Raw genomic sequence first — 21,603 nt, 5'->3', positions numbered from 1 at the left:
TGACTCCATCCCTTGAACATCAATTGTAATGATGTTAACCGTACACTGCAGCTCCAGACCTGCACCGTACGGCCAGAGAAGCTCTTACTGCGGCCACATGATTCGATTTCTCCACGTATTTATTAGACAACCTTTGTGAAACACATTCCGCTCTGATTAATACATCAAATGGTTTCAAGCTCCAATAATAGTGATGGGATTCATTGATTTGTCTTTTAAAAGCTCGGTTATCTGATTGTGATGCGATTGAAACAATGCATTTCCTCATTTTATGATTTATTTTTTTAGAAGAATCTTTGTTAGGCTTCTGCGGGCGGGCCGCGGGCAGAGTCACGTGCACGGCTGCGTGCATCTCTGCGCCTCTCCATCACCATGTCTCATTAGCAGTGCGCTCTCTGGCTATTGATCGCTGTTAATGACATTATCAAACCTTAGTTGTGTCTTTCAAGATAGTAAACACAGGAAATGAGCAGATTCTGTTCTCTGCTCTCAGTCTCACTGGCTCAAGCCTGTCTGGACCATTTCAGGGGAGCATTTTTTATTCCTCGTGATTAGAGAGCGAGCGGTAACGAAAGCACGCGTTTAAATTGAGAAGGAAATGCTTTCTTTCTTTTAATTCTGTAAACTCGCTTATTTAATTAGGGCAAATCTCATTTTCAGCTACTTGGAGAAAGTGTGGGAGGAAACCAGCCTGTACTGGGAGACGCGTAGCCGAAATATTCGCCCAGCCGACTCTCCGCAGTCGGGAAGGTTTCTATTTGAGATAATCCAGGAGGAGAAGCTGAGGCATCCGAGCGCTTTTAGAATTCCAGCTTCTGAGTAGATATCTGTGAAAATCCAGCTTTAATATGTTGTGATGTTTTGTGAGCCCCCGGAGGACGGGCTGATGTCGGCCCATCTAAAGCCTACAGGCGTATCTCCGCACCCCCTCCCTGAGAAGACACCTGCAGGTGGCATTTCATATGCTTCAGCTGCCTCCTCCTTTTTCCGTCCTTTATTTCGGGCGTTTGCAGAGATCCCAGACGCAGCGTTCGCCTCCATCGGGAGGACGCGCGGAAGCAGGAGCACATTTTGCCTGCATAAACCAGTTTAATCCATCAAAACCATTTGTAATTCGTCCAGGATGGACCGGTTCGTACCTTTGTCGTGCTTACGCGCAGACGTTGGTGGCTCTGTGAGAACGAGCCGTCCAGTGTGAGTCTGACCTTTGACACGGTGTCAGATGGGACAGGATCCGGCCCTGAACAGCAGAATATAGATAATAAGATAAGATGGATGGTTGTCAGCGTCTCCTTCAGGGTCACTTGTTCTGAATCTGACCTTTTAACAGTCGCTTCTCTGGGACGGAGGAGAAAACGTGTCATCCTGAGATTTGTCTCTGGGTCACCGGTTATGAGCTGCCCTCGCGTTCACTTTGGCATTAGAAACTTGCGTCGCTTTGTTGTGTTTCCGTCCATCAGCCGTCAGAAGCACGCGCAGCTTTGGTCCGCAGAGGTTTATTTAATTCGGCTTCCTGTTGCCTGGAACCTGCGGACCGAGAGCGTGGAATGATTTGGCTCGTTTCCCGGCGCTCACACCCCCGTCCAATTAGAGCGTGGGGATTCGGAGGAGGCGGGGAGGGCTGTGGGCATCATGCAGGGAAGCTAGGCAGCGGTATGATGTGACAGGTTACCGAACAGCGGGAACAAGATAAAGGAGAAAGGAAAGAGCACACATTCAAACGTCTTCAGACTTCTTGCAAGTGACCAAAAAAATATCTTTACACTAATGGAATTTTTTAATGGGAGGAGGGATGAACGGGGTCACGTCAGACGTCTCCCAGAGCTGGAGGACGCTCTGCACTCATGTAAAACACGGCTGATTTGTTGAGTCGAGCGCCCACAAAAGCTGCTCCAAACAGGAAATAAGCTTCCCTAACTGCCTTTTCTTCTTTCTTTTTTTTCCTTTTTGGATTTCTGGCTTCGGTTCGGCTCGCGTGATCTGCACTTCATCATCACACACATTCCCACCAACATCCTGTCACTTCAGCACACACTCTATATCAAAAGAGACGCTCTCCATTTAAATCAGGCTGCAGGAAAAAAAAGTTTAAAGATCCCCCAATCGGCTCCTCCGTGTGCTCCGCTTCACGTCCTCGTCACCGGGGCTCCTCGGCAGGCTGGATGTTGATGGGATTTTTCAGATGTTGTGCTTCAACAAAACCACCAAAAGCATTAGGAAGCATCCGAAATGACACCATTTAATGGGGTGTTTCTTTCATTCTGAGCTCCTTTTTCCTGTGCTGTAACATGAATGTGACATCCTGTGACTCACTGGTAAAATTTCCAAACTGAGTAGCTGATGTCAGAACTCACAGACCTTTAAAATCACGCCGACATTTAGAGACGGTTGCCTGACGCAGCGCCCAGATATCTCGGAATCACTAAAGCAAATTACCTCTAATGAAGAAGCCCTGATAAAAGTGCAGCTTCTGATTTAAGATGGCAGAGCGGCTCGGGTCTAATCGTTCATTTGTTCACGTTTCCTCTCAAGTAGTTCAAAACAGAAAGAATCTCCTGCATAAAGTTGAGACATTCACGCTTCCCAAAACATCATTACACAGAGAGCTTAAATGGATGAATCTTGCTTGGCTGTAATCAGCACTACAACATCCTCTTCTATATCCTGGACAGCTGTTTTGTATTTCTTTCGAACCCCATGAATACACGGGGGCCTCATGGCGGAGGCACCTTTGTGTTTCCTCTTTAATGTCAGGTCACGTCAACTGCTGTAGTTTTACATCCTCCCCTGTAAACCCTGTAAAGGGGCGCGTGTGCCAGTTTTGCATGCCTCAGCTGTTCCATAAAGTATTCAACTTGGATCATTTTGGAGCAGCCTGTTATAGATATTCTATAATTAGATTCAGATGGCTGAGCGGCTTGCAGGGTGTTGATCATTGTTATTTCATGAGGCGCATGGCGACATGAATCTTATCTTTTCCCGTTAGCACGCACGTACGCTCCTGAAGCCATCCTTAAACATCACCTTCCAGATTCCAATTTTCCTTCCACATCCTGGATCACGGATGCTCTGAGTGTGTTGGCCATGTAACCATCTTGTCTTGTACAGGCACGGATGGAAGGCGGTCGTATCATGTCTTCCATCGAACACAGGCGGCACCGCAGCGCCCTCTGGTGTTAGCTAATGAAATGGAGGATGATTTAATACTGCGCGTCAAGTTGTTATTTTATCTTTGTTTTTGCAGTTTTTTAATGTTGGCGCGGGGCTCTTGCAATAACCACTTCATTGGCTACTTTACTGCAGGAAGGAGGTTGGTTATAGTGCACTCTTTCATTTCCAGGTCCTTTCAGATCTGTTTTGCATCTCCGATGGGAGAGCTAACACTTTTAGAAAGATCAAGGTAAGATTCAATCAACCCCTTTTGTGGGCTCTCGTGCAGAGGGAAGCTTCCTACTAAGCTGCTCGCTCCCGGAAAACAAAAGGCCAAACATCCTTGTGTGTGTGATTACACTTTAGTTGATGAGAACACCGTAAGATGCAAGTTTTATGTATTTATAATATGATACAAGGATATTCTGTGCAAGAGGTTATTGGGGCTGTGGAACCTGTACATTATGAACAAAGCATTTAAAATACACTCGCAACCGGAAAGCAAAACATGGCTGTGGAGCCATAATTGTGTCACACGGCTTAGCTATCAACATACAAGCTGTATTATACACATGATTCCGACAGTATACAATGGCTGTATATGACTACGTATGTATATAAAGTGCAAAAGAAACAAGCACTTGCAGTGAGGCCCAAAGTGCATTGTTACTGAGTGTAAACCCACCACCACAGGCTAAAAGTCTTGTTTGGCAGGGGCAGTTTGCCGTGGTTGAGCTGCAGAAGATATACTGTGTTACAAAAGGTATGAAAGTTGACCAATCTGTGCAATAGATTGGATGGCCTTACAAATATAAAATGGGTATTTGAGAAAAGGTATCTTTTTACAACAATAAATAGACACTTGTTGTCTTCTGCTCCTTCTGCACTGAAGCGTAGCACCACTGACTCAGTTTGAAAACTTGAATGTGAAATGACCTGAAGTGAACGAGAGAATTTCTTTCTCATTTCAGGGGAATAAGACAAAAAAGCTATAAGAAAATATATTCACTGTTAGTGACTAGATTACATGTTTTGTTTATAGTTCATTATACTGTTTTTTTTTTTCTCAAATTTTTCAAAGTTATAAAAAGCTCGTGAATTCAGCATCACAGTCGAGTCTCAAGAATACAGGAGAGCAAAGAGGCATCGAGCGGTCGATCTGACTCTGTCCAGCACCGTTGCTTGTTTAACCACCAGCAGCTGAGGCTTCTGGGGGCCTGTTTAGGTCTGTTGAGAGCCCTGTTGAAAGACCACAGGACTGTCAGGATCCAGCGACCCTCACACTACTATCACATCTCTGTCGGTCCTCACCGAGTTGGTTCTTTTACGCTTCCAGCAGTCTGGGTTGAGTCTTTTCTGCTCCTCGGCTAAAGCCTTGGCCTCCATGGTGTACATCCTCCTCTCCTCACTCTTCATCTTCTTCCACTTGTCCCCGAGGATGACGCTGATTGCTCTGGAATGTAACAGTAAAAGATGAGCTAGTGCATTGTGGCGCCTTGGAGCAGACCCCCCCCCCCCACACACACACACCATCTCGCCTCAGACCAGGAGGTTTTGGTGCGTGGAAAGCAACCTGGTCTGTGACAGTAACAGTCGTTTACAGGTTTTCCTGTGCTGCGTACTAGTTTACGATCACGTCTGTGTGTAACATTACTAAATACCCTCTGACAAAAATCCACCATTTTGTCATACTTTGGCCAAGGCTTGTTGACTTTATGATAAAATATCATCCCGGCTCTTCCCGAGTCAGGACAAACAACGCTGACGGGAATTACGAGGAGGATGTGTGGCGTAAAACGTTGAAAATTACGACTTTGTCTGCGCGTCTGTGGTTCACACGAGGGACAGGCTGCAAAAAAAAGAACGCGTTCACACGAGGCCGATTTTTTTCCGTGCCGAAGCATGAATGTCCCCCTTCCCGTCCCCCACCGTCTCGCACTCACTCGCATGCACAGTAGACAGGAAATGTCCATGTGAACGACGACTATGTGCGTACCTGTTGTCCTTCCCAGGATACATCTGCGTGTACTCCACTCTGTACTTCTTGGCGAAGAGCATGAAGGCATTCATTGGCCGTTTGCATTTTGTTGGCGTGGCACCGCTGGCTGTCCCTGAGGCGTGCCCCCTGTTTGGTTTACTTGTTGAGGATTGTGGAGAGCTGGAGCGCTCGAGTTTGTCACAGTCTGGACTGATGGCACCCCCACTAGACAGGGAGGTCCTGCGCTGGCGAGCCATGCTGCTCAGAACGTACACGGCTGAGGAATCTAGAGGGGTGAAGTCGTAGCTGCGGGAGGAAGAAGAGAGGAACTCACAGCTTAATGTCCCCCAGTTCAACTGCGCTGCCACTACAGCAGTTTACCTTCTGAAAGTGTCAAAGACAACAGAGTCATCACAGTTAATGGCATCTGGGTGGTTTGGAGGCAAGCAAACGTCCCCTAACTGCATCTCATAGCAAGGGATCCCATGGTGCACTACGGTAAGGCTCGGATAAAATGAAGACCACCCTGTAAATTGAAGGTGGTGGATTTAAACAGCATGGAATCAGTAGTTACACCTATAGTCCGGGAACTGTTTACCTTACCTTTATTTTTGACGAAAAAGGGGTGGTCCAACCTGCACTCAGCTGTTAACATGCCTTCATCGGGGGAGCCGGGGTCAAAGTTCAACTTAAGAACTGCCTGACCAAAAGATACAGTCTCTTCATGATTCACCAGCTTCAGTCCATCTGAACCATATCTCTGAAAATGAAAGAAAAGCCTTTAGTCTTGCAATGATGAGCAAGGTTGTTCTCTCAAACATGAATGAAAAGGTGACTGAGTCACTTCCTGCCCTCTTGTGGCCACTGAGAGTTGTTGCACACTGATGTCGTCAATGCAGCAGCTTAAAAAAACAGTTTCATTTAAATATTTAAACACTGTTAACACAGGCTACCTTAAGAGAGGAAGACTGCATCATTTCATCATCTGAATCATCGTCAGAATCCCTGAGTTCATCGGCTTCCTGCCACTCCACATTAGGACCCCGATGAAAGCGCAGGCGAGTTCCTAAATGTAAACAAAGCCATAACACAGAAACGATAATACTGACATGAGAAAAATGCATGCTGTCATTTGCACTTATGAGGTCAGAAAATATATAACTCCAGTAATATATGTTAAAAATATGACAGGTTTGGTACCTTTCAGGAAGCAATGCCAGGCTGTAGAGGGCCAGGACTGAGACCAAACCATGTCCTCATCGTCAGAAAAGGATGAAGACATTGAGAAAACGCCTGACTCGGATTCGCTGCTGGCCTGTTGAGAATGATTCAACAATGTGTCAGTCGTCTCAGAGCCAGGTCTACTTAGGATCATATTTTTTAAGTTCAAAAGTGAAAAGTTACCCTGACGCGCCTGCGTTCCCTGAGGTGGCTTCTGGATGGGATGGGCGCGCTGCTGGCTAATGGGGGGCGTGCGTAGGAATGTAAACTATTGCTGTTGCCAAATATGTGCACCGGAGATGATCTAAGAAAGCAACACAATCCTTTAAATGCCCATCCTGACAGCGTCACCGATACTATTGTATCAACCTATCAAAATAATGCTACATTCATTGGCATTAATACTAATGAATATACGTGTTGCACATTTGCACACCTGTGACGTGCACTCGATGACTAAACAAATAGGCACACATCAAACCTCTTATGTGGGATGTTTTTCAGTAAAGGGCTCTGAGGACTAGTGGCAATGTTGGCCAGTTCGGCCAACCAGTTGGTGCTGGGGGAGCAGCTGAACTCCTGGTGCAACACTCCTGGCCCAAGGTGGTACAACCCTGGGGACCTCTGGTCTTCCTCCACCTCCTGCAGGTCAGGCATGTCATCTGAAGAGAGGGCCACAGTGACATTTAAGTACAACACAAGGGGAAACGTTTTCATCTCCATATGGACTGTATCTTGGAATTTTACCATAATCCATGTGACACCCAGGTGAGGAAGACAGGTCTTCATTACACTTGAGCGGGTCAAAGGACTCATCCATTTTGTCGATACTTGGCTAGTTACTCTATTTTTAACAATTGCAAGAGAGGAAAAACAACAGGATCCCGATCAGTTAAGTCAGCAGCCACCAGTTGTTTAAGAAAATGAAGTGAAATATTGCTTACAAGTTTAAGCCACAATAATTTCCAATTTTAAAGAGAAATGGCAGTATCAAGAAGAAGACAGTGTTTCCGAAATGCTTTTAATTAACCAGGAACCGAGGCAGAGCATCTTTCATGTCCTGTCATGTGACCAGCTGCGTGGTGCCCTGTTGATAAACTTGGATTTGACGCATGCGCACCAGAGCTCATTCATTCATAACTGCGTAGCTAAATTCTTTATAACCAAATATGTTTGGGTGTATAAAGGTGATTTACAGAAGAACCGAGGTCGGGTAAATGTCTAAAAATGCCCTCTGAAAGAGCACATTACTGCCTTTAGAGGGTGGGCTCTGGCGACGTCATTCAATATCCAACATAAAACGCTAAAACCAGTGATCAGCATAGCATTTTTATATGGGAAAGCTAAAAACAATCGGGCCGTGAAAAGCGACCGAGCCCGCCTCCGAGCGGACAAAATAGCGCTTCGACCGAGTAAACACGGTAAACACCACCGCGGGTTCCTCATTTCATTCTAGTTTTTTTTTTAAAAACGATAAAAGTATTATCGTGCATGTCAATGCTGATTGTAGGATTGTCTACGGTGCTCCTGGTCTTCAGAGGCGACAACGGTGTCGTGCTGTTAAAGCCGGAGTGTGTCGACTCAAACACTGTAAACAAAAGAATGTCAACAAGTTGAGGCATGACGCAACCTCTGCCCCGTTCAAAATGAATGACAACAAAAACACTGGTGGAATTCTGCAGACGCTTTTACAGCACTCGGATCCAAACGATCCAACTCAAGCACTTTATCTGATGTTGGGCTTTTTGGGGGGGAAGTAAGTGCAGATGGGGGATTTTTTTTCTTTACCATGAAAACAACAAACGTCACAGCGAAAAAAAAAAAAAACATTGTCGAGCTCAAGCTGTCATTCGACGTCAAATAAACGCGTGACAACCGCTTTAAAACGTCATTTTAGAAGGTCTAACGCATCGGTCGCCTGGTGATAAAGTTGAGAATTGGTATGAACCGTCCATTCAATCGAAATTAGGTCGTTAAATTCCTACTTACCAACCCTAGCGCCATCGAGAAACTCTTTGGCATTCAATCGAGGGGTGGGAATGACCGTCTTGCAAGCTCATCTCCCATTGGTCGGTAGGAACGTCAGAAACAAAAAAAGCGCACCTTTGATTGGTCTCCGTTGTTGTAGGGGCGGGACTTAGTTTGTTGATTGCTTCTTGATTGGATGAAAGTACACGTCTATTACTGCCCAGTAACAGCTGATTGGCAATAACAGGAACAATACATGGGGATGTTTTTATCTGTAATCTTCCAAATACAGCGTAGATTTCTAGATTGTTCTGCTTTTTTTTTAAATTTGTTGAATAAAAGAAACCCAGATTTTATAAAGACAAAGGTGGATGAACATAGGAATGACAATGAATGCGCAAGAAAGGAATGAATGAATGGACTGCGATGGGGGATGGGGATTGTTAGCAAATAACCAGAAACGCACAAGTACGTGTATAAAAATGCTCTTTATTAACATTGAAAGTGAAACATACAGTAATTTCAGCCAGTACTACAGGTATACCTTCAAAAATGACCAGTGGGTGACTATTTGCACAAAAGAGAGGAATTCATTTAGAAGAGTTAAAATGTTAAACTGCAGTAAACCACAGAAGACGTCGAGTGTTTATTTTAAAAGACAGGAGGAGAAGAGAAGACGACCCACTTTAGATTCTTCAGATGAGATCAGAATGTGTTTCCAAACTGTAAAAGTTGTTGGCTGAGGTAGACAGCAATAATGGGTGCCTTAATCATAACCACCGACACATAAATAGCACAAATCAAATTTTACCTTAAAGCACAGGAGAAGCAGTTGTCTCACGGCATTGCCTTTAAGGACTACAGTCTATAGGGCAATTCATCAAATCAAAAGTAGGCCTATACAGTAAATATTTAGTTTTAAAATGTACAGCAATGTGTGATGTGTTCTTATAAAACTATCAGCTATCTGTCTGAAGTTTGCTTTGTCTTTGTCAGTTTTTTTTTCTTTTTCTTTTTTGCAAAAGCTCCATGGTGGGCTAGCAGCCCAGGAACTGTGTTCAGCAACTGCAGGTTTACGAAAATCTGTTCGAGGGACTTAATGCTGATTTAACGACGGACAGAAATGTGTACAAATGTTTTAGCCTCTTTTTTTTTTTCCTTTGACAACAAAACAATTATCCAGTGGTTGATTAGCTTTGGCCTATAATCTGAACAAACAGATGGTTAGAAATTCATAAATTATGTTATACTGTAGGCATAAATATAACACCGCAGAAGAAAACAAACAAGTAATGCCGGTGACACGGATACCTAAAATGTATACACACGTTTGTAAGGTAAGAGCTGTGAGAAATCTAATTCAGACAAGCGTCGAGCCGCTCGGCTCTGGCGGACGTTCTTAAGAACGCTCCTCTAAAAGGATCCCTGTCTTCTAAGGAAATAAGACCTCTGTCGCAGTTACCTAACACAGAAATATCGTGGTGGATATATTCACATTTTTTGTAATAAAGGCTTTCGAAGTGATTATGGGGAGGGGGTAAAAGAACAACGTCTGTACAGGCCTAATTTTCTTTAACCCACCCAGACGTAGTCCATCTGAGGCGGCTCACGGGCTGCGTTGCTCGATTTCAGTGCTACTTCCAAACAGGGTGACCAGCTGCTCCTCGTAGTTGGCGATGTTCCTCTTCATGATGTCCATGCACGGACCCAGCAACCTCTCGAAGGCTTTAACATCCATGACTGCCAAAAGAGGGAGGTTTCAGAGGAGTTTTAGGAAAGGATAGATGGAAAGAAGAGCTGCCACAATCCTAAAGCTGCATTAACGTACCCAAGCATTTGACGCTTCCCACAGCATAAGCTGATGCAGCTCTGGGCTTGTTGGTGACGAGCGCCAACTCCCCGAAATACTGGCCCCGCGAGAGTGCCGCAATATCCACCTCCTCTTCCTCTGGGTCTTTTTTTGTCTTGCAAAGAAAAAAACGTCACACTGTCAGATTCCAGAAAGTGTTTGTTTCACTGGTGAAACTCCATCAGACCTACCCTGCTTCTTTTGATAGTGATTCTAACTTGACCGGACTCGACGATGTAGAAGCAATCTGCTAAATCACCCTAAAAAAACAAAGAATTAGCACAACAGCGGCTCGGTATGTGGGGGGAAAGACAATAACACACAATTATTTAGTCAGATTGTGAAATCCGGTTGTCACCTGAGCGATAATCTGCTGCGAATCATTGAACACCTTCGACGATATGACGTCCACCACCTTCATCCTCTCTGACAGCTGTGGATGACACCAGATCGGACTGATTAAAAGCTTCCAATCCAATTGTCAACCGCAGCTTTTTAAACTAATAAACAGGAGTACGAACCTCCAAGGACGTGAGCAGTGGTAACGTCTCGATGAACGACTCGTACATCTTCCTTTTCTTGGCATTGTTCTTCACTATGATCCTTCTGAATGTCAGACGATCCTTAAAGACACATTTGAAGCAAATAAATATTTAGGTTGCTGATGACAACGTGGTCTCCGGCCACCCTGTTTATTGTATGTACACATCCTTTATCCATCCATACGCCACATATTGCACTGGATTCTAATGGAAGGCCCCCTGGACAGGCCATTAGACACCTCACAACACATTTACTCACATGGAGGGGGCAATTTAGAATCTCCAATAATGTGCAAGAATCAAACTGAGCCATTATGACATCTGGCGTGATATAATTTATATTGTCCTTCCAATCCTGCAGTTAAATATTCCATGCAAATGAGTTAATACTCATCAGTATGAACGTTATAAAATTCAATCAAAGTCAATGATATTGCAGGGATTAAAGGTGAACTATCATTTGATTCCGAACATTTGTTGGACTTTATTTTTTTAATGAGATCTGCGGCCAGCAGGAGTCGCTGTTCACACCGATAACGTCAACAGCAGCACCAGCGGATACAGAAGCGTCCTGCTGATATAAAATCACTCCAGGCCCTTTCATTTTAAATAAATAACCAACTGATTGGTCTGTCCTGAACAATTAGAACCATAACCATGAACCATAGCCATAATTGTTAATCCTTCGTGCGGAGTGCATGTTTTATCGCGTCTGTTCCGTTTTTGCATAGGTTATCTTGTGTTTGATTTGTTTGTTGATTCATTATTTTCATGCATGAGTTCTGCGCATTCTTGTGGTTTAAGGCGAGTTCCCCTTCACAAGCCTGTGAAGGATGTTCTGAACCTCACCTGTGGTTTTACCTCCTGTGCTTCTTTTACTGTGAAATTAACCAAAACGCGTGTGCGGCGTGCCTGCACCCATCTGCAGTTTGAGCAATGAAAGGACAAACCCCCTCGTAATGACAGCGGCTCCAGAGAGATGAGCAGCCCACGTTTCACAACAGCCAAGCTGCCATCCAGTGAGGCGGCGGCGGATCTTTTAAATGCACGCACACTGGGACTGCATCACATCTCAAGCCCTCACCCGCAGATTTAACTCTGCATGCTAAAAAAGAACCCGTGTGCGTGTGCAAATGTCCCAGCTGTGCTCCCTGAACACACCGCAGGCCAATGAGCCCAAGTATGGAGGCCCAGGAAGCAGCACGCCTCTGACAAGGTTGATGTCAATGGTAAATCACCATAACTGACGTCTGTAATAACAAAAACAGCCTGGAACCAACTGCGGCGCTGAGGAGTTCAGGTTTACTTGCCAGGCACCAGAGGGCTCCGGGCGAGGTGGCGATTATGGTAGCCGCCCTGGGGGTGTTGTACATCAGCGCCAGTTCTCCGAAGCTGCCTCGGTTGTCATAGCAGCCGACCAGCTTCTCTGTGCTGTCAGTCTTCACGAAAATGCTAAAGGTCCCACTGGATGAAGAGAAAATGTGGGAAAATGATGGTGATGGTGATAATATGATGCAAATGTGCGGAAACTAAAGAGTGGAGGACACAGCTGAAATCTAAAAATCACCTTTCGATGACATAAAAGTTGTTCCCTTCATCGTCCTGGTCGATGATGTGCTCCCCCTCGGTGCAGAACTTCTCAAACATGGCGTCCAGCACCTGCGACATCTCCTCCTGTCGGGTTGGGAAACAGGCAAATATTTGTCATTGGGATTAGAAAGGGAAGGCGACACAAAGTGTGGGGCCGCGTGAGGAGCTCTCACTGGATCCAGATTCTTGAAGAGGAGGATGTCCCGACAGGCCTCCTGCAGCCTCTGCCTCTGCTCGTCTGTTTTGGGGTACGTGACCTGCGAATCCAGGAACAACACCATCAAACGTTTGGGAGAAATCCGCTTGAATTCTCAACAAAAGAGCGTTTTTTAAAAAAAAAAGCAATAATTACAAGCGGCTCCTTCTCCTCCTCGTCTTCGTCGGGATTGAACGCCTCAGCACACACTGCGTGAGACAGAACGCAGGTTACACAGAAGAAACTGTTGTTTTTTTTTCCTTTTTCCAAAACAGCGGCGACGTTCTCCAGATCCCAGATGAGATTCAGGAGCGTTTGGTACAATAACTCCTACACAAACACACACTTTTCTGCTTCCTTCCCGTGTGTTAACCAAACACTGTTGTCATAACACCGTCTTAGTGGGTGATTCCTGCAGAAACAGGACGTGTGACCAGTCCCATGCTCGTCGATACTGTCCGAGCTTTGGTCTTAGACGTCGATTTCTGCCTTTGGAAGAGTTTTAAATCCTCTTCTGGCACAATGGAGCTATGACACGCTGTCAAATGCGGCAGCAGAACTGTGATCCTGAACTCAATGTTATTATTAGTAGCTCCACCTGATCTCTCCACCTACGTCGGTCGGTGACTTTATTAACCGGGTCTGACACAGATTGGTTTCACAAGCCCGTGCGAATCAACGTATAATAGGCTTGAAATCCAGCGAGAGAAGACGGATGGAGAAGCAGCGAATGTGACGAGCCCCAGTTCCAGCAGCAGGAAACGCTCCACGCGGACGCTTAACAGGCCACTCACCTGACGCTCTCCTGCAGAATCTGTTTATTACCGGGGCTGCAGAAGAAGAAAACATCACGTTAGCTGAACCCAAGTCGTGGATCAGAGGGATCAGAGAAATATTTACAGGGGGAAACAGGCCAACTCCAAGACAACAACGCAGGCCGACAGGGGTCAGCTAGAGCCCGAGCATCACCGCCCGTGACAACTGCCACAGGGGCTGGATTTGTAACTGAATCTGGGGGGCATTTGTCCTTATGTAACAGCGCTACCCCGGCACTCACTGGGATGCTGAGATGGAGCTCTGGGTTGCTATGCTACTCTCTGCACCTGGTGGCATCGCTGCACGGGCCATTGTGTCCAATATGGCCACAGTTGGAAAAAACCAACAATCCTGCGTCGCCTCGTAGCAGAGCAGCATTTGCTGCAGCTCCGCCGTGCTGTTGATGTAGAGGGGAGGCCGAGCATGTGGAAATACCCCATTTTAATGCTCGATGGTGCAGAAGGAGGGAAACATGCACACACACACAGGCAAGATGAAGATCGGCACGGTCATTGACCATTATTCGGTCTTCATGACCATATATGGAGAATGACAGAGCCTCCTTAGAAACAAGGTGACGAGCATCACCAAACGTGTCCTCCAAAATCCACATCAACCCTCATCCCTGTTCACAGGAAGAAAAAAACACCTACCAATGAATTCCTCGTCGTCGTCGTCGTCGTCCTCCTCCTCCCCGTTTTCTGAATCGATCTGCATGGCCTCGTCAATGAAATTGACCGCTTTTCCGGATCTCGGGGCCGAATTTTGGTCATTGCCGAACGGGGCCTCTTTGCTCTCGTCTTCCTTCAGCTGGGTGAAGTACTGCAGCGCGAACTCGAGCAGATCCCTGGGCTGATTCCTCAACACTTCCACGGTAAAGCTCTGTAACAGCTCCGTCAGTCCTTCAGGAATTTCTATACTCATTCCTGTTTTCAGTCTATGGATGCGGATAAAAGCGGTGTGCGGGCGAGGCTAGAAGGATCGCGGCGGGCTCAGACGGGAGGCGGGAGTTGCCAGGCAAACCTTCCGCATCGCCTCTTTTTTCCTGAATGAAAAATGGCTGTGGGTTTTCGGTCCGAGCATCTTCTGCTTCTTCTGGCTACAGGAAACCCACGCATGTGACCCGGGTAACCATGGCAACCACCTATCCAGGGATTGCGTGTGAGCGGCGGCGGCGCAGTCGGCCGCAAAAATACAAATTGCGGGGAAGAGAGAAAACGCCTGGGAAGATGTGTCAGATGGATGTTAAAAGCCAGGGACGAGACCTCCATGATCAAATAATAACACTGACTGGGGGGAAAAACTGTGCAAATGATTGTGCGTGTTTTCTGCGGGCGCGCAAAATTAGAAAATGGGTCGAAATAATGGCTCCAAAGAAGAAATGTGAATGCAGATGGTATAATAATGGTCTGCCTAAATAAAGCTGCTAGGCGCTTTGCAGGGTAAATATTCTAAACCAGCTCCACAGATATAGACTAGCATCTGTTTCAATTTGATTTATAGTTATAGTATAAATGCAGGGTTAATAACTCAGCTAAAACGTAGCAAGACAATCAAGGAATTGCTGCTTGTGTTGAGTCATTTTTATAATTTCTAACCCACACTTTGGAAAACTAAAGATGATAGAAACGTGTAAACTCAAACTCACATAGGAAACTAATGAATTTAATCTGAAAATTGCAGATTCTTGAGGATAATTACGTCCGGCGGCTGTTAGCAGAGACCCTGACAGTTCTGCAGCTGCTGCTGGCCTTCATCCTGGATCATGTGCTGGAGTTTGATGCCACAGAGGCCAAAGAGAAATGAAAGAGCGATTCTAGCAGCAGGTGATGACTTGAGGGGGAACAAAAGAGAACAGCTATTAGTTGCCATGTCTGACTGGCTTCTCTGATTCCTCTGAGACCTCCTCCCCCTGCTGTGGCCCACATCTGTCACGTAGCATTAAGTAGACAACCTTTTTCCTCACTGGGGCGGACGATGGCAGCACACGTGCCCGTGAACGGACCTGTAATGTTGTCATGATGCTGCAGTCTCACCTCTCAAGGCACGAGGCGACCACCAGTGGATATTTGCAGAACCAACCCCATCGGTCCTGCTTTAAGATTGCTCACTAAACACGTCTCAACACTGAGAAAGTGTCCCGTTACCACTAAAATCCAATAATTTGTGCTAAACAATTGTCATGCACGTTTATAGCCAACAAGGCCCGTCGGTGGTCACTATGTGGCGGACACCGCCCTCTAGCGGCCGCGCGGTTAAATGGCACGAAACGATTCTCAGTTCTCTTAAATCGATCTCAGTTCTTTTAAATCGGTCTGGAATTCATGAGCAATAATCACACGAGGAAGAGGAGGAATCACAAGTTAGACTTTTAGGTTCAACTTCTGGCATTTTTGAATCCCTTCCGATCATTTGGTCTGGAATCGTGCACAAAACTACCAATAATTTTTAGTTTGACAACCAAATATTCATTTCACATCAATAATCAATGACCAGCTCTTTCAGACAACAACTCAGACTTTGTTTTCCAGGAAACATTTATTCGATCAAGAGACAGGATCTTTCCATAAACAGGGCAGTTAAATATTAACAAATTTACAGCTGTGAGGAATGTAATAAAAAAAACCAAAAAAAAAACAACGCTGGCCTTAAAAAACCCCATCCCAGGGACCCCCCCACTCACAACAGAACCACAGTGGAGCTGGAACTCTCAGACCCATGTCCAGGTCCTTGGTTTACAATCTCTTCTGTTTAGTGCTTCACAGTTCATCTTTGTCTGTTTTTATCTGTAAAAAAATTTTAAAAATAAATTATGAAGCAGCAGAATAAAACACACACACTTGAAATCTTGTTGGTGTTTTACCATTTCTTCATCATCTTCCTCATCAACAGCTTCATCCTTTTCCTCAGAGTCATCCTCCTTATCTTCAGAGTCCTCCTCAGCTGGTTCCTCCTCTGGTTCTTCTTCCACCTGGAGCATAAACACACCGGTTTAGAGGGCGGCTGATCCTCAGGATGGAGCCGGTGCCGAGCCGACGCTCCCGTCAGCTGCTGCGGCGTTACCTGCTCGTCCACAGCTACGTTCATGCTGAGGCGCAGCATGCGCTCGATCCGGTCCCCGTAGGCCTTGGTGTCGGCCAGCTGGTAGCCCGACCTCAGCGTCGCCGTCTCAAACAGGACCATGGCCAGATCTTCTGCCGTCTGGTCCTCTGCATCCTCCTGGAGAACGAGACATTTGCAGTCAGGATGCAAATTAAAGAGCACGGGTCATTTCCGAAGGGGGGCTCGGGCTTACGTTGACTTTGGCGAGCATCTGCTTGATGAGGGGGTGTTTGGGGTTGATTTCTAACGTTTTCTTCTGGCTGGCGTAGTAACTGCAGGGGCAACAGTCGCCATGTCAGCTCAGCTCAGACTGTTCTGCGCATGTTTTGAGGAGAAGCTCCAGGGTGGCTACTCACTTGGTAGAGATGTCTCTTCCTGTCTGGTAAGCCTGTGCCTTCATGATCCTCTCCATGTTTCCTGACCAGCCGTACTGGCTGGCGACCAGGGCGCAGGGCGAGTTGGTCAGCCTCTGAGACAAGATGGCCTTCTCGATCTGAAACGCAGCGGCGCGTTAGAACAGACGGACCCACGAGGCTCCCAGTGAGACCAACAGCGGTGACATCTCCTGACCTTGTCCTTCAGGGCTTTGTCCTTCAGCCAGGTGGTGAGAGGCTCAAACTCCTTCTCCAGGGTCTCCCTCTTCTCCTTGGCCTTGTCGCTCTCGTCGAATTTGACGCCCTCCTTGGCGACATTCTGGAAGCGTTTTCCGTCGAACTCGGGCAGGGCCTGGATGCAGTACTCGTCCACAGGCTCCGTCAGGTAGATCACCTCGTAGCCCTTCTTCAGCAGCCTCTCTACGAAGGGAGAAGACTCGGCCTGCAGACAAAAACAGGACGGTCGGTCACATTTCTAGAACCAAAACCTCCTTTTGATGTTCATCACAGTAAAATGAGTCCGACCTCCTTCCTGCTGGTGCCGGCCATGAAGTAGATCTTGTCCTGCTTCTCCTTCATGCGCTCCACATACTCCTCCAGGCTGGCCTGGACGGTGTCGCTGTGGGAGGTCTGGAAACGCAGCAGCTTGGCCAGACGGGTTCTGTTGGAGTGGTCCTCGATGACGCCCAGCTTGATGTTGGTTCCAAACTCCTTCCAGAACTTTTCGTTGTACTGCTCTGTCGAGATCTTCTTGATCATGTCCAAAGTCTTTCGCACCAGCTTCTTGCGGATAACCTGGGAAGAGACGCATGGTTATTGAAGCCGTCCTGAAGAGCCGGCAGCAGTCCCACCATAACAAGCAGAACTGACCTTCAGCAGCTTGTGCTGCTGCAGAGTTTCTCTGGAGACGTTCAGAGGAAGATCGTCAGAATCGACCTGCAAACACCAAACTTCCGTTATTGGAAATGTCAGAACTGAGGCGATGGCAGGTGCGGAGAACAACACTCACCACTCCTTTGACAAAGTTCAGGTATTTGGGCATCATGTCATTGAAGTCGTCAGTGATGAAGACTCTCCTCACGAACAGCTGAGACACAAACGGACGGTAAATTAGAAAACGGGACGTGGACGCGCGGAGCGTCAGATGCTAGCGTGGGCGTACCTTGATGTAATCGTTCTTCTTGGAGCCGTATTCGTCGAACAGGCCGCGGGGAGCTGAGGTGGGCACAAACAGGATGGACTTGAAGGTGACCTCTCCCTCGGCTGTGAAGTGGATGTGGGCCAGCGGGTCGTCGCTGTCCTGTTGAAGGCAAATATTTGGGATCACCGTTTGGCTGCGTGTTAAAACACAGGGTTGAATCGGTACCGCCAAGGTTCTGACCTTAGAGAAGGTCTTGTAGAAAGCCTTGTACTCATCTTCCTCCACCTCCTTTGCTGGTCGCTGCCAGATGGGTTTGATGTCGTTCATCAGTTCCCAGTCCCAGACGGTCTTCTCAACCTGAAACAGTCAGGAAGCTAAGAACCCGCCTGGCTCTTTCTGAACCTTCTGCCTTCTTCAGTGATATTTCTGAGGTTTAACTGACGCCTCCAGCATTTCCCTGCAACTAATTTCAGAACAGCGAGTCCTACCTTCTTCGTCTTTGGCTTTTCTTTGTCCTCCTCTTCCTCCTCCACCTCAGCCTCATCTTCGGCCTCTTTCTCTGGTTCCTCTGTGGCCTCAGAATCATCTTCAATTGGCTCTTCAACAGTCTCAGTCTGAGAGAGGGGATTAAAAAGGCAGTAATAAGATTCGACACCCACCAAAATCTGCTTCCTGCAAGGATTATTCAAAGTCAATTACACATCAAGGCGTCTCCAATAATTACCTTGCTGGCCCAGACATAAATAGGGAAGTTGATGAACTGGGAGTATTTCCTGACCAGGTTCTTGATGGTCTCCAGCTCCAGATAGTCTGTGGCCTCCTCCTTCATGACCAGTCTGAGTTCAGACACATAACCAGGATTTAATCTCTGAAATCTGAGTTGGATGTGCAGAAGAACACAAGCGTCAACAGTATCAGGAGACTCACGTGATTGTGGTTCCTCTGCCCAGCGTGTCCCCGCGGGGGTCCTCGATGACGGAGAACTGGTTAGAGTCCGACTCCCAGATGTGCTGAGTGCCGTTGTTGTGTTTGGACGTCACGATGACTTTGTCGGCGACGAGGAAGGCGGAGTAGAAGCCCACACCGAACTGGCCAATCAGCTCCGAGGTGGACTGACCCTCCGTCTGCATCTCCGTCATCTTATTGAGGAACTCGCTGGTGCCAGACTTGGCAATGGTGCCCAGGTTCTTCACCAGCTCCTCTTTGGTCATTCCAATGCCAGTATCAGTGATGTGCAGCATGTTCTTCTCCTTGTCAGACTGGAAATGCAATGAAAGGTTAGCAAAGAGAACCAGATCAGTGATGAAACCGTCTCCATCGTGTGCTCCTGCATACTTTTATTTTGATAGTCAGCTCTTCGTTGGAAGCCATGGCGTCCTCATCAGTCAGAGACAGCAAACGGATCTTGTCAAGAGCGTCGGAGGCATTGGAAATCAGCTCCCTGAGGAAGATCTGAGGGGAAAAAAGGCAATAATTAATGACTTTAGCTCATTTAATGCATTATGATGCAACAAGACTAGGCTTTTTCCTATGCAATGGTTCTTTAGGTCATGTCACCATGAACCATTATTTTGTCCAGGTCACGCTGCAATGTTGACCAACCGCTCCGTGACCCTGAGATTTCTCATGTTCGAGGCCAGAACTCTTCTGGATAAAATGGAAGCTGAAATGCGTTAGCCGCTTACCTCCTTGTTCTTGTAAAGAGAGTTGATGATCAGCTTCATCATACGGTTGACTTCAGCCTGAAAGGCGTGTTTTTCAGACTTCTCTCGGAGTTCCTTTATTTGGGCTGCGTTCAGTCCATCCAGCTGGATGGCCTCCTCCTCCCTGGCGGAACAGATGAACACAGGTGAGACTCATGTGCCTCAAACGTGTAAAAGAGATTAGTGGCCAAGTTCAAGAGGAGGTATAGAACTTAAACTAAGTTTCACATGATCAGCAGTAGACTACACCTGGGGTGTTGCTCTGTGTCATGTGGACCTTGTAATTAAAGGTCCGGTCGAGCTTTCCTGACTTCAACAACCACCGTGCACGGTAGCAGGGAGCTGGGACCCACCTCTGCACCACCTCATCATCTGTTCTGGAGCCATCTCTGCTTTTCCCCAGGTCGTCTTCTACGGTGCCATCGACATCAACTCCTTCATCATCATCGTCAGCTTTTACAGCAGCTATAAAAAAGGAAAATAGTCATTCACAATTCTTAAGGAACGAGATCTTGACGCCAGGAGCATAAATGGAAATTTAGGAATGCCAATTAGATGAAATGTGTGGGGTTTTTTAAATACATAATCCCAGTAAATCAGAAATAAGCTTTGGTTAACAGCTGATATGGTAGATTTGCAGCTATGAAGGGGCAGCAATAACGGTTAGCTAGCATCAAATGGGCTTCATTCATACAGCATTTCCGCAAGAAACTTCTGGAAAGACTATTATAGGACATCTTTACGAAACAAACTGCGATTAACCCAAAACATGGAAATGAGCTAAACGCACAGTTAAATTGACCAGATAAGTAAAAGTTGTAGCTACGAATGTTTGAGGAAAGGACAAGTTGACGTTAGCTTCCTTGCAAATACTAGCCAAAATGCTTAAGTTGAAGACAATTAAAACGGGGTTTTCCAACTACTCACCGAAGGCAAACAAGGCGACCAAAAGGCCTATGACCCAAACACGTTTCATTTTGGGAAATCGAGTGAACGATGTCTAAGTGGAGCCCTTAAGACAAAAGCCGGGACAGCCGCGCAGGCAGCACTGCCTTAACAAGAGAGACTGACAAGCCACCGCTCCCACCAAAAGAGCCCACTCCACGAGACCCGTGACAACCGACCAATGGCTGCGCACCACGCACACAATCCAACCAATCACAGCAGAGCAACGCGCGGGTGTCGTCCAATCAGAGGCCTCAACATACCTCCAAACCCGAAAATCGTGTCTAGCCATCATTGGCCAGGAATAAATAATCAGCATATCGCTGCCGATCTTTCTCAGTCAACATTTAAACCGATATTTGATTGTTCTGATGCAACAGGGTCGGTGACACGATGACGCTTCCTGGCGGCGGAGACGTGATTTCTAATATTTGCGTTACGTTAAAGTGCGCATAATAAACGTGGGCATGGAGGATATAACGTTTAAAACACTTCAATGACCTTAGACGCAAATGTGCGTGAACTCCTCCGAATGATCTGTTGTTTCTTTAAACAATGAAAGAATGAATGAAGGGATCTTCTGTTCCGGTCCCTGTCCAGGAGAGGGCGCTGTTGCGACGATTTCGTTTGACTTTGCAGAATGTTGGCGATTTACTCTCTAAATCTGGACGTTTTTTCAAATCGTCTTGGCAACTTTTACTGCCAAAGGCGACTGCAAATATAGCGAGTTTTCCCGGTGTTGGAGACTGACGTGAAAGCACGCAGCGTTCTGCTGTTTGTGTCCACAGCGAGCAGCGGGTGCTGCCGTGAGATCATCCCCTGAATTAAAGCGCTCACAAGCGGTCAGGCTCCTAATCTCCAGCCGCCCACCACCGTCCCAGACGGAGTCAGAGATTGGAGACGCGCTCCGCACCACGCATGCGCGACACCTCTGCTCCAACCCTGCTTTCCAGAGCGGGTGACACGAAAGATTAAAGATGTTTTGAATTTGACATTTCAAAGTATTACAACGACGTTCCATTGTGTTG

At 46.7% G+C, this 21,603-nt stretch overlaps 2 protein-coding genes and 1 long non-coding RNA gene across 5 annotated transcripts in view; 1 reads left to right on the top strand and 2 right to left on the bottom strand.

The window, feature by feature from the left end:
- The window catches only part of LOC130536679 (uncharacterized), a 46,902-nt gene extending 30,781 nt beyond the window's left edge, over positions 1-16,121 (top strand). For both annotated transcript variants that reach the window (XR_008953432.1, XR_008953433.1), the window contains exon 4: positions 14,994-16,121. This is a non-coding gene — a long non-coding RNA (uncharacterized LOC130536679). The remainder of the gene's footprint in view (positions 1-14,993) is intronic.
- On the bottom strand, positions 3,494-8,406 carry hbp1 (HMG-box transcription factor 1). Of its 2 annotated transcripts, none has more exons than XM_057052789.1 (11): positions 8,339-8,406; positions 7,097-7,193; positions 6,831-7,011; positions 6,533-6,653; positions 6,329-6,443; positions 6,082-6,194; positions 5,732-5,888; positions 5,510-5,654; positions 5,147-5,434; positions 4,462-4,603; positions 3,494-4,389 (listed from the first exon to the last, which is right to left on the bottom strand). In XM_057052789.1, exons 2-11 carry the CDS (start codon positions 7,167-7,169, stop codon positions 4,372-4,374), a joined length of 1,353 nt encoding a protein of 450 aa, XP_056908769.1. In that variant the 5' UTR covers positions 7,170-7,193; positions 8,339-8,406; the 3' UTR covers positions 3,494-4,371. The 2 variants fall into 2 exon arrangements, with proteins under 2 accessions (XP_056908769.1, XP_056908770.1); XM_057052790.1 differs by lacking the exon at positions 8,339-8,406 and adding an exon at positions 7,294-7,796.
- On the bottom strand, positions 8,787-20,742 carry hsp90b1 (heat shock protein 90, beta (grp94), member 1). Its single transcript, XM_057052795.1, has 28 exons — positions 20,558-20,742; positions 19,984-20,095; positions 19,613-19,754; positions 19,263-19,379; positions 18,855-19,186; positions 18,652-18,763; positions 18,416-18,541; positions 18,168-18,284; positions 17,949-18,086; positions 17,796-17,873; positions 17,657-17,722; positions 17,312-17,581; positions 16,983-17,228; positions 16,769-16,905; positions 16,606-16,684; positions 16,374-16,529; positions 16,174-16,281; positions 13,964-14,282; positions 13,289-13,324; positions 12,651-12,703; positions 12,472-12,555; positions 12,276-12,382; positions 12,019-12,172; positions 10,688-10,789; positions 10,525-10,599; positions 10,358-10,426; positions 10,146-10,281; positions 8,787-10,057 (listed from the first exon to the last, which is right to left on the bottom strand). The coding sequence occupies exons 1-28, from the start codon at positions 20,604-20,606 to the stop codon at positions 9,924-9,926; spliced, it is 3,654 nt and encodes a 1,217-aa protein (XP_056908775.1). The 5' UTR covers positions 20,607-20,742; the 3' UTR covers positions 8,787-9,923.
- Positions 20,743-21,603: the final 861 nt, after the last annotated feature.

This window comes from Takifugu flavidus, chromosome 13 (assembly GCF_003711565.1).
Source record: "Takifugu flavidus isolate HTHZ2018 chromosome 13, ASM371156v2, whole genome shotgun sequence".
In the NCBI taxonomy this organism is placed as follows: Eukaryota; Metazoa; Chordata; class Actinopteri; order Tetraodontiformes; family Tetraodontidae; genus Takifugu; species Takifugu flavidus.
This window is presented reverse-complemented; position numbering and strand designations above follow the sequence as displayed.

Coding starts and splice junctions, on each gene's coding strand:
- hbp1 (XM_057052789.1), bottom strand. CDS start 7,169: ATGGATGAGTCCTTTGACCCGCTCAAGTGTAATGAAGACCTGTCTTCC. Junction 5,655..5,731: donor CTTTTTCGTCAAAAATAAAG/GTAAGGTAAACA, acceptor TTCAATTTACAG/GGTGGTCTTCATTTTATCCG. Junction 5,435..5,509: donor GTCTTTGACACTTTCAGAAG/GTAAACTGCTGT, acceptor TTCCTCCCGCAG/CTACGACTTCACCCCTCTAG.
- hsp90b1 (XM_057052795.1), bottom strand. CDS start 20,606: ATGAAACGTGTTTGGGTCATAGGCCTTTTGGTCGCCTTGTTTGCCTTC. Junction 17,229..17,311: donor CCGGCACCAGCAGGAAGGAG/GTCGGACTCATT, acceptor TTTTGTCTGCAG/GCCGAGTCTTCTCCCTTCGT. Junction 14,283..16,173: donor AGGAAGATGATGAAGAAATG/GTAAAACACCAA, acceptor CGATCCTTCTAG/CCTCGCCCGCACACCGCTTT.